The sequence below is a fragment of the Acomys russatus genome, chromosome 30 (genome assembly GCF_903995435.1).
Source record: "Acomys russatus chromosome 30, mAcoRus1.1, whole genome shotgun sequence".
Classification (NCBI taxonomy): Eukaryota; Metazoa; Chordata; class Mammalia; order Rodentia; family Muridae; genus Acomys; species Acomys russatus.
The window spans coordinates 38,146,123-38,162,252 of record NC_067166.1 but is presented as its reverse complement, the minus strand read 5'-3'; the positions used below and the strand labels follow the sequence as shown (position 1 = coordinate 38,162,252).

The following is a 16,130-nucleotide window of genomic DNA, read 5'->3' as shown; positions in this document are numbered from 1 at the left end:
TTGGAATAGACTTTCTGAACAAACTTCTAACGTTTATACAACAAGCCAAATCACTTTTTTATTTAACATGTTTTTTTCATATCATTTAAAAATATTATTTAAAAATTCCCCCAAAAGTTTGTTTTTATATTCATAGACTAAATGATTATGTATTCTTACTTTATTGAGTAACAAAAAAATTAGGCAGAATCCTTCATTCTGGGCTTTCTGTTTAGAGAGATTAAACATGCTCATTCTGAGTATATTGTTGGATTTTATATGATCAATGGCCTAAGAATAATTAACAACTTTGCTTTCAGTTTCTCTCCTCTGACTTGAAGTATACTCCTTGCTAGAAGGTTCTTCCTTCTTGCAAAAGGAGCTAAGAACTTATTTTAGAAGCAGAAACTCTTTCAGAGAATAGAAAGAACAGTGAGTAAAGCCACATAAGGTTGAGATTATATATAAATGGCTTATAATATAAAAAGCTTCCATTTGAAGCCCCTAATAAATCCTACTGAAATAAACTGATTTATCACAGATGAAAAAAATTGCTATGCTCACAGTTCAATGGGTCAGTTCATCTCAAAACAAGGCCCTGTGAAAACCAGGAACAAAGTTGACAGATTTCACGGAATGGTCATGGTAAGCAATATTGCATTTCATGGTTTGTCACAGATGAATTGAAAAATTTTAGCCCTAAATGCATTTGTAAAACAAATAAATTATGATCACAGATTGTATATGTTAATAATAATAATGAAGCATGCATTCATTATTTTTAACCTATGGCTTTTGGTACATTTTTAACAACTAGGCAAGTACTCAAATCTTTCTGATTTATGCATTTCTAACCTCACTCAGGAAAATTTAAATTGCTAATTTCCACCAGGATTATGGAACTTTTTTTTTTTTATAAACACTGCCTCTAATTTTTTTTAATATAAAACACAGGCCCATGTCACTTTCGTGGATGAGCAAAATTCTAAATGTATTTTCATGTTTTCAATAGTTCTCAATGCAAAAATATTCGCAACTTTTATCTATTCATGTTGATTTAGATTTTGTTGTTTTACTGGAATATAAATCAGATCTCTAAAGTGAATTTTGATTTTTTTTTTTGTGGCAACAGAAGCATCATTGTATTCTTCATCAACTAGGGAGATATATGTTTTGCAAAACCCTATTGGTTTTCAAACAGCTTTACGTGGACATATGAAGTTGTCATATTATTAACATTCTAAAAAGCCTTATCTCTAGCTCATAATAAACAATAAGCCATATGCTTTGAGGATTTGGGGGAAGGAAAGTAATAATAAGATGTTGGAAGTGTTGAATTTTTATGAAGTGTACCTGCCATTGTCACTTGGCATGACAGGCCGTCTAAGAAGAGGACTGCCTTTGTTTCAAGTGGTTCTGACAGTTAAGCTGAAAGTGTGTTTATTTTGAGCCGAATGTAGGACCTCTAAATCTCAGGGCAAGAATACATGATTTTAAAAATCTTTTCAGGAGGGATGAAATCTAATAAAAATGTTAAAATGGGTGTTCTTTTCTAAGCTTGTCTTCATGAAATTCTGTTAGAATGTTGTGAAAAAGAGTAGTTAAATTTAGTCTCCATGGAAAAAGTCCCACCGAGGCATAAAGCACCTACGTTTGTTGGGTGTTCCTTTGTGGAGGTCGCTATTCATAGGTATACTCTCCCATAGACATATGTGCATCACATGTGGCTTTCTAGATTGGAGTTTGCTTGTAGACTATTTGTTTTACTTTGTATAGCAAGTTGAAAGTTAATTTGTAAAATTTCTCAACATTTTGAAACTGGACCACAAATGCCGTTCCTAGCATATTTAACCATTTCCCCACTTTTACTTGGGCCCCTACAAAGGTATTATTCATCTCAAATCAGATGGAAGAAACCTTAAGAGAATGACATCCCATTTTGCTTAGGGGGGTTGAGTAGGTTTTGGGTTGCTTTCTTGGACTCTAGATGTTTATTTTCATTGGGAGTTGGTTATAAATTATTACTGGTCTTATTTAGAGAGTAAACAAGGTTGGACTCAAGGATGTCTCTCTTCTTCTTTATCTTTCATTCTTAGTTTTTGAGATAGGGGTTTAAAAGAAAGAAGGGGGATATAGAAACATATAGGGATGATAGGAGAAAAAGTCGATTAGTCATTGTACGCCTCAACTTATTGCCTTAATTGTTATTCACAAATAAGGTTATTTTTAATTCACTGGTGTAGAATTCTGTACAGGGATGCCAAATAAGCTTAATTTTAGATACATTGGTATAGAATTCAAATTTAAGATTATTCTACACACACATTATATGTATTTCTACTCTAATATACTGTTATACAACTCAATTATAATACAAGGTTTACTTCCAGTACTTTGAAAGTGCTACTGTTGGCTGTTTATATAGCTAATTGTTAGTTGATCAAATCATGATCGCATCAATTACCAGTCTATTTTTATCACAAGAATATACATCCTAGGTGTAACAGATAGATATGATTCTATAAAACATAAGGTGAAGTAGTTCGATATGGTCTTCAAACACATCAGAGACACGCAGAATATGGCATTTAAAGATGTTTTTATTATTTTAAATGTTCATTAATAATGAGGCAGGTTAACTTCTGGGAACACCCGGCCTACCTCAAAGAAGATGATAAGCATCAAAGAACCTTATTATGGAGGTAGCTTCAAATGTGGCCAACAAGACACTGGGCAAAATGTCCTTGTTTCTGCCACAGACAGAATTCTGCCTAAAAATGGGCAAGCGTGGATGCAGGCAGAGTTGATGGCCAAATACAGTCAAAACAGGGTAAACAAGTCCTCAATAGTTCCTGCCTCACAAATATGTCTGTCAGATGTGTTGGGCCAGAAGGCTGAAGATGATGCTTCAACATTATAGAGAGTTTTGGGTGACTGTTCAAGTAGCAAACTGTCTGTGTCATCTTTTCATTTGGGAAGCTGCTAACTGGCACTTTTGTTGACTCAAGTGATTAATTTTATTTCTTCTTAAGTCTCTGATGGGGTTGATAGTTTAATTTTACAATTAAGCTTAGTTGTTTAGGAGTTAAGATGTTCTTAGGTCTAGATAGATGTTTTAAGTTGATAATGATAAGATATGATAGATATTGATTTACATTTCAGAATTTTAGACTCACCAAGATAGTAAAGAAGTTTTCCTCAAGGCTTCCAAACACAAATAGCCAAAACACTTTGAATGTAACATGTATATGATCCTTGATTGTTTTGTGGTTCTTCTTGCTGTAGGTAGCTTATTATATATATGTGAATAATATAAATATATATGTAAAAAATTTTTAATTTAATAAAAAAAGATTATGAAAAAATTAATTCCTAAAACAGCTAGAAGTGTGACACATCTGTATTTATGAGTGTTTGAAATCAACTCCTAGACCTCTACTTTCCTACACCAAAAATGATTATCCTAAGAATTTACAAAATGCAACTTGATTTCGGTTAAAAAAAAAACACACACACAAAACACTGTTGCCTTCCTAGCCCCTATGATTAGGTGCAAGGGTCACAGTAGGGATCTATTAACTGCCCCCAAGTAATTTTGGGGAAGATTGATAAATTCTGAATGTTAAAATTAAATACTACTTATCCAACATATTTTGATATGTCCTCATTTTTTAAATTTGGTGTAAGTTGTTAGTCCCAACCTTTAATAACATAGAAGAGAGGTATTTCAGCAAAAGTATTAATGTGCCAGTCAAAGGTCAGCATCATAAGAAACAGGGATGTTCAACACTAAGCCAAAGGATAATAGCCTCATGTTGGAGTTTATTTCCAGAGTTGTACCCATAGTTCTACTTAAAGGCCATGCCAGTGTTCAGTTATGATCTTAGACTATATATATTTTTTCTTAACTATTTCATAGTCCCCAGGGAACAACATAATTTCAATAGCAGGCTACCAAGAAGAGACTTGATACCCTATGAGCATATAAAGGGGGAGGAAGTCCCCCTTAGTCACAGTAATAGGGGAAGGGAGTAAGGGGAAAATGGGAGGGAGGGAGGAATGGGAGGATACAAGGGATGGGATAACCATTGAGATGTAATAAGAATAAATTAATAAAATAAAATTTAAAAAATAGTAAAATTGATATAAAAAAAAGAGTGAATGACACAATCTGAAAAACTTGAACTTCTTTAAAATGTTGAGTACAGAATATGCTGAAATGTAATGCTAAACATATGACTTTATGACACAGCAATGAAAACACACATCCACACCATAAATTTAAAAATATAAATAAAAATTGTGCTTAGAAGCACAAAGTAGAAACAACCCTCACACCCGTGAAGAGACGAAAAGGGTTCAGCATAAACACAGAGAGAAATACTATTCTACAACAGAAGTGTCCCAGAAAGAATGAACCACAAAAGCATTACGCCCAGTGAAAAAGACTGCCACTTCATTCATTAGAACCATGGAGCACAGGCAAATAGGGGGACAGAGAGTCTATCAGGGATCATTAGTGTTAGCAACGGAGGGATGTGGAGGAGCTAATGGATGTGAAGATTAAACCATCCTTCAATGTAATAGCAGCTTTGAATTGCAAACATTAAACATGTAAATGTTGTGATATTTAAATTATATATCTTAACAAAGCCGCAAAAATGAATTTAGGTTAGCCTAGTATAAATGCTGCATACCTTAGGCAAGAGTATTGCATGTTTTCTCTTAGCCTGTGCTATGTAGCAATAACTTGTCTTAGAGGAAAAAAAAAAGTTAGAAATAGTTAAAATTTGGAAAAAAGAAGTGCTTGGCAATACAAAATGATTCTCAAAGAGAAGTTTCTTATCCTAGCACTTTTGTTTCTAAAATAGATCCATTTGTATACCTTCATCTAAACATTACTTGGGAAATAACGTTTTAAAAATTCACCTGCTTTCTTTGTGTTTGGTGTGGCTGCTGGGAAATGGCTGGGTATTGGTATCAGAGCTAGTGTGTGTGGTGAGCTTTCCCTGGCTCGCTCTGCTGTAGGTCCTCACCAGATGTCCTCTTCTGAGCCTGCCCTTGGCAGTGTGTTCCTCATACATGGATGTGCACTCCGCCTTCCTTTCCTTTCCTGACAGCATCTGCTCATCCCCTTTCCCACACTGTACTTACTATGGACTGGAAATCTTGCTAGTCATTTTCTAACCAAAAGCCACATTTTTTTTTTTTTTTTTTAACATCAGAGGGCTATTTTTCATTTGAGAAATGTAAACCACTAGCCAAAGCAATAGAGGAAAACACTTTTTTACTCTAAGTGGCTTGCTTTGACACTTAGATATTGGCATTTAAACATCATATGGCCCCAAAGAAAACATTTTTTATTGTCTGGTTGGTTGGTTTGGTTATTTATAAGACACAGTTTCCTGGATGTCCGGAAACTCGTTCCATAGGACAGGCTAGGCTAGCCCTAAAACTCAAGATATGTGCCTGCTTCTGCCTCCTGAGTGCTAGAACGCAAGGTCTGTGCCACCACACCCTGCATATTTTCTTTTTTTCTTGAGGCAAGGTCTTCCCAGGTAGCCCAGGCTAGCCTCAGATTTACAAATGACATGCTAAAAGAAGGAGTAAAGCAGTGATGTGGAACCTATTTAAATCTTGAAGTGCTTGATTGCACTATTTCTATGTTGTGATTGCTTGTGATTGTAGGTCCATCAAAAAGGCCCACATGTCTTTAGTATCCTACGTTGTCCCATAGTTTTAACATAATTTCTAGATCAGTTTCAAGCAAATTCTAGTTCTAAGCCTGATCTTTTTCTCTTGTTTTTTTTCCTAAGACAGGGTTTCTCTGTGCAGCCTTGGTTGTCCTAGACTTGCTTAGTAGACCAGGCTGGCCTCGAACTCACAGAGATCCACCAGCCTCTTCCTCCCTAGGGCTGGGATTAAAGGCAGGCACGACCATGCCTTGTCCTTGGATTTATTTAATTGAACATGTCTAGGTGCCCAGGCACTAGGCTGTGCACAGAACACCTGCTGGGATGCTTTAATTTCGTCATGGAATTTTACTCTGTTAGCATCCTATTTTGAGAAACTTTCTGCTGGGCCTGAAGCCAAATTTCAAGTGGCACAAGCCAAGCACAAATCCAGCTAAGTCTTTTTAGCTTTTGGTTGTTTTCAGTTTCCAGGTGCCTTGAATTTATTTTATCCAAGCAACTAATTAGATAAGCCCAAGAAGAAGTCTATTTGGTGGAAAAGAAAAAAAAAAATTAATAAGGGAGTAGCGTACATTAAAGTCCGAGAAGCAGCAAAACAAAATGAATGTAGGGTAGAGTGCCCGGTGTGGCAGCCTAGCCAGAGCCCAGGCAGTGTGGCATGAAGGGGAGGGATGGGGCGTGGCTCCCTCATCCTGAAAGAAGAACAGGCCACATTTATTTCCCTAAGCAAAGGTCTCTTACATTCGGATCATCTACAGAGCTGTAATGTGTCTCATTCTGAAAGCACTTAGCAATTTTTAAAGTGTTTCGGGGAATCATGTGGAAGAAGGGGAGGAAGGATTGCAGGGACCAAGAGGGGCCATGAACACCAAAGAACACCTACAGAACCCACTAACCTGGGTGCGTGGGGATCCCAGAGACTGTAGCCACAATCAGGGAGCCGGCGTGGCTCCGCGGCGTGCATGTTATGGTTTTGTAGCTTGGTTCTTGTGGGACTTCTGACAGTGGAAGCAGGGTCTGTCTTTGACTCTTTTATCTTTTGGGACTCTTCCTCCTATTGGGTTGCCTGGTCCAGGCTTACTACAAGGGCATGTGCCTAGTCTTACTGCAACTTGTATACCATGTTTCCTTCATAGCCATTTGAGACCTGCCCTTTCTGAAGGAAAATGGAGGATGAGTCGGTGGAGGAGAAAGTGGGAGGGGCTGAGAAGGGAAGAAGGAGGAGGACTGCGTTTGATGTAATATATGAGAGAAGAATAAAAGAATGTTTTGGAGAAAATGTAACTCTCTAGGTTTGGGGGTTGTATTTTATACTCTGATATGAATTACTCAGAGTATCATCTCCTCGCTGAACACTGAAATGTCATCGGAGGTTATCTAACCCTGAATTCATAATATCATCTCCATGCCTTGAGCTTGCAGACCAATTTTCACTCACTTATACTCTCCAGAATAGTGAAGCTAATTTGGGCTCTTGCTGTGGAATTAAATGTTCGCACAGATCACACCCCCTATGAGACCATAAACATCTGCCATAACATCCTGTATACTCAAGCAACCTTACTGCTGCCAGGCCCAGGGATCTGTGCGTTCGGTAAAAGAAAAGTTGGGATCACAACAGAAACACTGAGCTAAATACTGTGTTGTCTTTGGTTTTTAATCTAAGAAAATATGGCAACAGTTAACCATTCCCCTATTATTAGATCCTGTATTATTTTTTTCTGCTGTTGAGGGTAAAATTGCAAATAGGTAACAATTTATACTATTAGAAACAGCATACAGGTTTTGAGATGTTTATGGCCCCCCCTCTTTTTTTTTTTTTTGCAGCATCTTGCAGTATTTCTTATAAAAGTACTTTGCCTTTTCTGACTCCTAGCACACATTGTAATATCTCCATTCTACAAACAGGAAAATGGGGGCTAAATAAATTGCCAAAACCATTACAAATCGAATAATAATGCCTACGCAGAATCCAAAATCTGTTTGATCCATCTCTCCTATATGTGGCAAGCACTTCTTCTGAATTACGTTCAGTTACCTTCTCCTAGGGTCACAGAGGAGACAAAAGATAAAAGAAAAAGAAAAACAAACAAACAAACAAACAAAGTAAATGTAGAATGATTGGAGATGACATGAAATCCTAGGAAGAAAGAAAGAGAAAGAAGATCATAAGGAGATAGTGACATGACATATGTTTGAGTAGAGTGCTCACAGAATACTTCCTAAAGACAATGCATCATTGAATGACTGAGAAGCACTTAAAGAAATGCTCAGCGTCCCTAGTCATCAGGGAAATGCAAATAAAAACGACTCTTGCGATTCCATCTTACACCTACCAGAATGGCTAAGATAAAAAATTTGAATGACAGCACATGCTGGCGAGGATATGGAGAAAGGGAAACAGTCCTCCATTGCTGATGGAAGTGCAAACTTGTACATCCACTTTGGAAATCAATCTGGCACTTTCTCAGAAAATTGGGAATAGTGCTACTACAAGACCCAGCTATTCCACTCCTGGGCATATACCCAAAAGATGCTCCACCAATCAACTAGCTGTTCATAGCAGCTTTGTTCGTAATACTCAGAGTCTGAAAACAACCATGGTGGTACATTTACACAATGAAATACTAATAAGCTATTAAAAACAAGGAAATCTTTAAAGTCACAGGCAAATGGATGGAACTAGAAAATATTGTCCTGAGTGAGGTAAGCCAGACCCAGAAAGACATGCATAGTATATATTCACTTATAAGTGGATATTAGCCAAATATAAATGTCCTTTGAGAGACTCCATCCAGTGGGGTATCTGGAGAGATGCTGGGACTCACTGCTGGACTCTGGGTGGAGCACTGAGAGTGGTACAGAAGAATGGGGAGATTGAAGGACCCAAAGGGTTCAGGAGCCCCACAAGGAGAATATCCAGGCTGGTGGATCTGGACCCACGGAGGGAGCGGGGTGGCGCTGTACAAACTGATACATCAAGCAAGGCCAATGCATGCAGCAAACCTAGACCCCCTGTTCAGATCTAGCCAATGAACAGCTCATTCCCCATGGTTGTGGGGAGCAGGGACTGCCCCTGACATGAACTCTGGTGCCACCAATTTGATCACTTCCCTTTGATGGGGAATCCCAACAGGCACACAGAGGAAAGGGAAGCAGGCTATCTGGATGAGACCTGATGGGCTGTGGTCCTATGCTGGGGGAGGAGGTTCTCTTCTAGGGGAGAGGAATAAGGCAGAAGAGGGAGGAAGCGTGGGAATGGGAAGGTACCAGGGAGGGAATAACAATTAGGATGTAATCTGAATAAACTGTAGTGCATTAAAATAAGAATAGAAAAAAGAGACTACACTAAGCATGCTCTGACCATGATGGAGAGGGCATTCTATGTGAGGCATGCAGTCATTTCTGGGCAAATAGGGGTTTATGCAAAGGGCTCAAAGGCAGACAGAACAGGTATACATAAACTGTGACACTCTGACTCCTCATCAAGCCCTTTATCCTGGTCTGACACTTCCTTTGAGGTCTTTGAAGGCTGCCTTTCCTTACAAGCCTTTGCAGTATCTCCCATCTCCTTAACCAGCATCTTCTTTCCAGCTCCTCACCCTTGGGTATCTTCCCTCACCTTCAGCTGGCCTCTGGACCACAGCTGGAGTGTGTCTTTGTACCTGTTGACAACTACATTATTTGACACTACTGGGTAGATCCTCCTTCCATTTTTCTTAACTTTAGTAAGCTCTGTGACTTCATTCTATGTTTTCTTAACATATAGCTTTTCCCTGCACCTCTCTAAGAAAATATGGATAATTATGCATTTGTCTTATCCTCTACATTTTATTTCAGTCCTGGGAGCTTCAGCCCAAGGTCTTTATGCAAGTAATCTACCAGTAGGCTACACTACCATCCATATCCATTTTTTCTTTTTATTTATTCTTCTCTCATATATTACATCCCAGCTGCAGTTTTCCCTCTCTCCTCCGAGTCTCTCCCCTCACCTCCCTCCCACCTACCCCCACTTCACCTCCTCTCAGAAAAGAGCAGGCCTTTAGGGACGTCAACCAAATATGGCATAAGAAGTTTTAATAAGACCAGGCACATATTCTCACATCAAGGCTGCATGAGGTGACCAGTTATGAGACAAAGGATCCCAAAGGCAGGCAAAAGTGTCAGAGACAGTTCCTGCTTCCAGTGTTAGTAATCTCACAAGAACACCAAGCTATACAACCATGACATATACTCAAAGGACCTAGGTCAGACCCACACAGGCTCTCTGATCTCTGTGAGCTCACTCTTATTCCTCCAATTCCTCCTCCTCCTCCAGTAGAATCCCCAGGCTCTGCCTAATATTTGACTGTGGGACTTGCCTCTGCATCTGCTCCCATCAGTTGCTGGATGACATCACCAGACGGTGACGATCCTGCTAGCTCTTGTCCCAGCACATCCTGCAGGAAGGAGAGACTGTAGGTCTGAGGTTTATCACATCCATTCTTTTTTTTTTTTTTTTTTTAAGATTTATTTATTTGTTACATACACAGTGTTTTTGTCTGCGTGTATGTCTGTGTGCCAGAAGAGGGCACCAGATCCCATTATAGATGGCTGTGAGCCACCATGTGGTTGCTGGGAATTGAAATCAAGACCTCTGAAGAGCAGACAGTGCTCTTAACCCTCTGAGCCATCTCTCCAGCCCCATCACATCCATTCTTTTTTTTTTTTTTTAGACAGGGTTTCTTTGTGTAGCCATGGCCATCCTAGACTCACTTTGTAGGCCCGGCTGGCCTCGAACTCACAGCGATCCTCCTGCCTCTGCCTCCCGAGTGCTGGGATTAAAGGCGTGCGCCACCACGCCCGGCCCCATCACATCCATTCTTAATAAGTACTTTCATCCCAGTTTATGTCTGCATCTCCTGATATGTATTTGATCACTGTGTCTTTTTCTTAGCTATAGCACCTAAGCTCCTGATAAATTTTATCTACCATTCTGTGGCCTTAGTCTTTGAAGTATAATTTCTACCTAATGCCTAACGTCTCTGACTTTCTCCTGTACAAAAAATATTCTTTCATTGTTTTTGCATTCAGAACCAGTTGTGTGTCTCACCACTCACTCAAGCACTGGAATTTGATATCTCCCACCATCCAGCTAAATAAACAAGACAGTGGCATTCATATGCACGCGATGACTAACTCCAGTAGAATCTTCTTTATACCTTCTTTGCAGTTGTTGACATTGTTGGCCATGTTCTTCTTGCTCAGCCTCCCTAACATAATTTTACCCTGGCTCTTGGCCTTTGCTCTGGCTCTTTTTCTTTGTGGTTTTTGTCCTAGTCTTTTTTTTTTTTTTTTTTTTTTTTTTTTTTTTTTTTTAACTCACATCATGCTTTAAATGCTGATCCAAATATCTGTCTTTGACTATCTTTTCATCTCTCAGACTTTCAGTGGGTGAATTCATCCACTCACATGTGATGACTTCCACATGGTGTCTCCAAATCAGACTTCTTTTGTATATACTGGACCAGTATTTGGTTTCCTACTCTATGCCTCTCTTTAGATGTTTTCCAAATGCCTACAGACCCTTGTGACTATTTAAAATTAAGGGTAACTCCTGTGAGTTTCTCTAGACTCCTCCTTTACACTTAATTTTTTACCTGTCTTCATTCTCATGCCATAATTCCCTTGTCATTAAAGGATGACTATTGTTCATTCTATTAGTTTAGGAAATGTTATATTTGTCTCTAAGTTTAGGCTCTTGCTGATCTAACGCAGTATCATAGTCATTACCCTTAATCTCCACCAATCCATATCCCTTACTGCATTTCAGCTCCGTTTTATAGGATGTGAAACTAGTAACTCCTAATATCACTGTCATGGTATAAATTCTTTTTTTAATTTATTTTTTATTTTTTACATATACATTTATATTATTCACATATATACAATAAGCTACCTACAGCAAGAAGAACCATGAAACAATCAGGAATTATATAAATGTTACATTCATAGTGTTTTGGCTATTTGTTTTTGGCAGTCCTAAGGAAAACATCTTTCCTATCTTGGTATGCCTAAAATTCTGAATGTAAATCAATATCTATTATATCTCATCATTGTCAAACCATCTATCTAGAACCTAAAAACATCTTAACCTGTAAGCAACTAAGCTTAATTGTAAAACTAAACTATCTGGTCTTCGAGTTCATCAGAGATTTGAGAAGGAATAAGCTTAACTACCTGAGTTAACAGGAAGTACAGGTTAGTAGCTTCCCAAATGAGAAGATGACAGAGACAGTTTGCTGCCTGAACAGTCACCCAAAATTCTATAATGTTGGAGCATTGTATTCAGCCTTTTGGCCCAATATATCTGACAGATATATTTGTGAGGCTGAAACTATTGAGGACTTGCCTACTCTATCTTGGCAGAGATTGACTGTCGACTCTGCCTGCATCCATGCTTGCCTATTTTTAGGCAGAATTTATCTGTGGTAAGAACGAAGACATTTTGTCCAGTGGTTGGTTTGCCACATTTGAAGCTATCTCCATGAGGAGGTTCTTTGATGCTCATCATCTTCTTTGAGTTAGGCTGGGTGTTCTCAGGAGTTAACCTGTCTCATTGTTAATGAATCTTTAAAATAATAAAAACATCTTTAAATGCCATAGCTGTATGTCTCTGAGGTTTTGAAGACCTTATCTATTTTAGCTTATCTTTCTATAGAATCATATCTCTGTTACACTTAAGATGTATATCCTTGTGATAAAAATAAACTAGTAATTGATATGGCCATGATTTGATCAACTAACAGTTAACTTGTATAACTTTATCCTAAACAGCCTGCAATAGCGCTTTCAAAGTATTGGAAATAAACCGTGTATTATGACTGAGTTGTATGGGCACAATACTGCATATTAGAGTAGAATGTGTGTAATGTGTGTGAAGAAAAACCTGACATTTGAATTCTATACCAGTGTATCTAAAGAAGTTTGGGAAACTATGCCCTTCACAGTAGCCACAAATAATATAAAGTATCGTGGTGTAATCCAAACCAAGAAAGTGAAAGACTTATATGGAAAAAAACAAAAAACAAAAACCTTTAAATCTCTGAAGAAAGAATTTGAAGGAGATTTCAGAACATGGAAAGATCTCTCATGCTTGTGGATCAGGGGAGTCAATGTAATAAAAAACTACCATTTTACCAAAAGCAATCTACAGATTCAATGCAATTCTCATCAAAATACCTAAACAGCCGGGTGGTGGTGGCGCACGCCTTTAATCCCAGCACTCGGGAGGCAGAGGCAGGCGGATCGCTGTGAGTTCGAGGCCAGCCTGGTCTACAAAGTGAGTCCAGGACAGCCAAGGCTACACAGAGAGACCCTGTCTCGAAAAACAAAACAAACAAACAAACAAACAAACAACAACAACAAAAAAACCTAAACAATTCTTTGCTGACATTGAAAAATCGATTCTCAACTTCACACGGAAAAACAAAAAACTCAGAATAGCTAAAACAATCCTGTACCAAAAAAAAAAAAAAAAAAAAAAAAAAAAAAAAAAAAAGATCTTCTGGAGGAATCTCCATCCCATATCTCAAGCTATACTATAGAACAACAGTAATAAAAGCAGCATGGTACTGGGATAAAAATAGGCTGGTTGTTCAATGAGATAGAATTGAAGACCCAGAAACAAACTCATACAACTGTAACACTTGATTTTTGCTAAAGACACCAAATCCATACAATGGAAAAAAAAAGATAGCATCTTAAACAAGTGGTGCTGGTCTAACTGGATTGCTACATGTAGAAAAATTCGAATATATCCATATCTACCACCCTGCACAAAACTGAAGTCCACATGGACTAAACACCTCAACATAAAACCAGACACACTAAATCTGTTGGAAGAAAAAGTAGGGAAAAGCCTTGAGCTCATAGGCACAGGAGACAACTTCCATAATGTCAATTCTTTAGGGATTTCTCATTGCTGGTACAAAACAGGGACCTCTGGTTCTGAGCTAGCCCCTGTCTCTCTTTGTAGTTCCCTCTGTGGGTTACATTGAGTGAGTATAGTCTAAATTGGGCAAGTGTTTGGGGAATTTTTCTCTGATCTGAAATTTAGTGAAGCTAAAAATGAAGAAGAAGGCGAAGGAAGAAGAAGAAGGCGAAGGAAGAAGAAGAAGAAGAAGAAGAAGAAGAAGAAGAAGAAGAAGAAGAAGAAGAAGAAGAAGAAGAAGAAGAAGAAAAAGAGGAAGAAGAAGAAAAAGGCGGGTTTAGGGGATAATGATAATATAAATGTCTAAAAAATAAAAAAATGAAAAAACTTCCAAGTAGATTTAATTGAAGATAATCCATTTTTACAATGAGGTGAGAGAGAAAAGAAACTTTATAAAATGGCAATACAAAATACATGATGCTGAATTACAAAATAGGGATGGGCTTTTCGGGACAGAATTGTATTTTATTGTGACGAGTTGCTACCTTCTGCCCGAAGGTATCTATTTTGTCATTCTTTTTCAGGCCTTACTAGGTTAGGCAGCCATTTCTAGGGTAGACGTCAGACTTCCTGGTCCTCTGGCCCTTAGAATCTTTCTGTGATGCATCTGTTACGGCTGTGTTTATCATGATCCACTGATCTCTGCATTGTGAAAGAGAACTAGGAAAATTATTATGTTTTAATTATAATATAATTGTATTTTAATTTAGTTAAAATAGAACTATTTTTTCATTTTTAAAAGGCAGTACTATTTTTCATTATATGAAAGTACCACTTCAAATAATTCCATTTCTAAGTCTTTACTGTTGACTTAATGTGGGCAAATGTATTGTCCAGTCATAAAATTTTATTTAGCCAAGCTACCTACTAAGCACGTGTGAAATAAATCCTTATTAGATCAAGATCTGTAGTTGGATTTGAGCCAACTTAGAAAAATAAAGTCACTTTCAAAAGGTTACTGTAGACAAGATATTGTGGACAAGGTGTTCTATATTTTAAATAATGATAATACTTAATTTCACAATTAAGTTTCTCTTACACAGTCTCTCTCTGGGCCATTAAAACATAAACTTAATGATAATTTATTTATTGTCTAATACTTAAAAATCACTGGTGGTTAAAAATGTACCTTATGTAAACGTTTTTACATTAATGAAGCAAATATTACAAATCTTAGCACTTATATTGAGTGCAGGTTGGTTAAAACCCTATGAAATATAAGAATACTAGCTGTGCGAGACCTACTTTATGTGGGCATTTGTCTTTGGTACATTTTACAATATTGATTTCTAAAATTCAATAATAATGGCATAACTATACCTTCCCCTGTGTAAGGATTGTTCTACAAAGGTTCATTAAGACCCTAATTCTTGGTTTTCGTGTGTGTGTGTGTGTGTGTGTGTGTGTGTGTGTGTGTGTGTGTGTGCGCGCGCGCGCGTGCGTGTGTATGTGCTGCTTTTGTTTTGGTAGATGCATTGTGCTCAACAAAATGACACCACTTTCTATTACAAAAAACAAAAAAACAAAACAAAAAAACTTATCCTGTGAAAATTCAGTAAATTTCCAAAAGTATTTGAGTGTTCTCCATAGTTAATGCTTCTTGCATATTCTGAAATAGTCTGTCTTGTTTTCCTAGGGCTTTTCAGCATGGTATGGATGAGTCCACATCATGTTCCCTAACGCGATTGTTTAATCAGCCATCCCACTGGCTTTCCTGCATATCACAGCTCCACCCCTCTCTACTCAGGTAGGAACTGCCAAATGGCACACTGTCTACACTTCCGTGACTCTTTTACATGTTTTACAGGTTTGCTGCATGGGTGTGAAGGAGTCTTACAAAAGGAACCTGTTGATAAGTGAGGAAGTGGGAAGGATAATTCCACAATTTCTAAAGCCCAAGACTCAAAGCCACAGCACTCATAATTTTTTTCTCTAACTCATAACTTTAGTTACGTAATGGAAAAAAGATGGATTTGAAGAACTTCGTTCTATTTAAGCTAATTACCTAGCCATTTAAATTTTTATTCTTGATCTATGATTGGGGGTTTGACAGTTCTGCAGCTAATTATCTGTTGTAGACAGCAAAACTAGATAGTCAGTTTAGCTTAACTCAGAGTCTTAGGTAGAAGTTGAGAGAAGTAACTTTTATAATTATGAATAAGATCTTTCATTTTTATTATTTAATTAACAACAGTTAAAAACCAAAAAAAAAAAAAAAAAAAAAAAAAAAAAAAAAAAAAAAAAAGCAGTCACAGTGTAAAATGTACTTCCAAAAAATCTGATGACATTTTGTGGCATTATGTAGCATGGCAATTTGATTCTTCGTAGAATATATCATTGGAGAAATGCCTTTCCTTTGTATCTGAGAATAAAATATCATGAATAGCTAAAGGTGATATTGTTGGTCTGACTGAAGTCTTGATTCATGTTGGAAATATACTGTTAGGAATTAAAGATTGGGTAGGCATGGGATTCTGTGTCTACCC

The 16,130-nt window shown here is 37.6% G+C and overlaps 1 protein-coding gene across 1 annotated transcript in view; it reads left to right on the top strand.

Moving 5' to 3' along the window:
• Positions 1 to 16,130, top strand: part of Kiaa0825 (KIAA0825 ortholog) — a 157,027-nt gene that overhangs the window by 89,993 nt on the left and 50,904 nt on the right. The window contains exon 11 of the mRNA XM_051172576.1: positions 15,281 to 15,391. Within this exon, the coding sequence (XP_051028533.1) occupies positions 15,281 to 15,391 (111 nt within the window). The remainder of the gene's footprint in view (positions 1 to 15,280; positions 15,392 to 16,130) is intronic.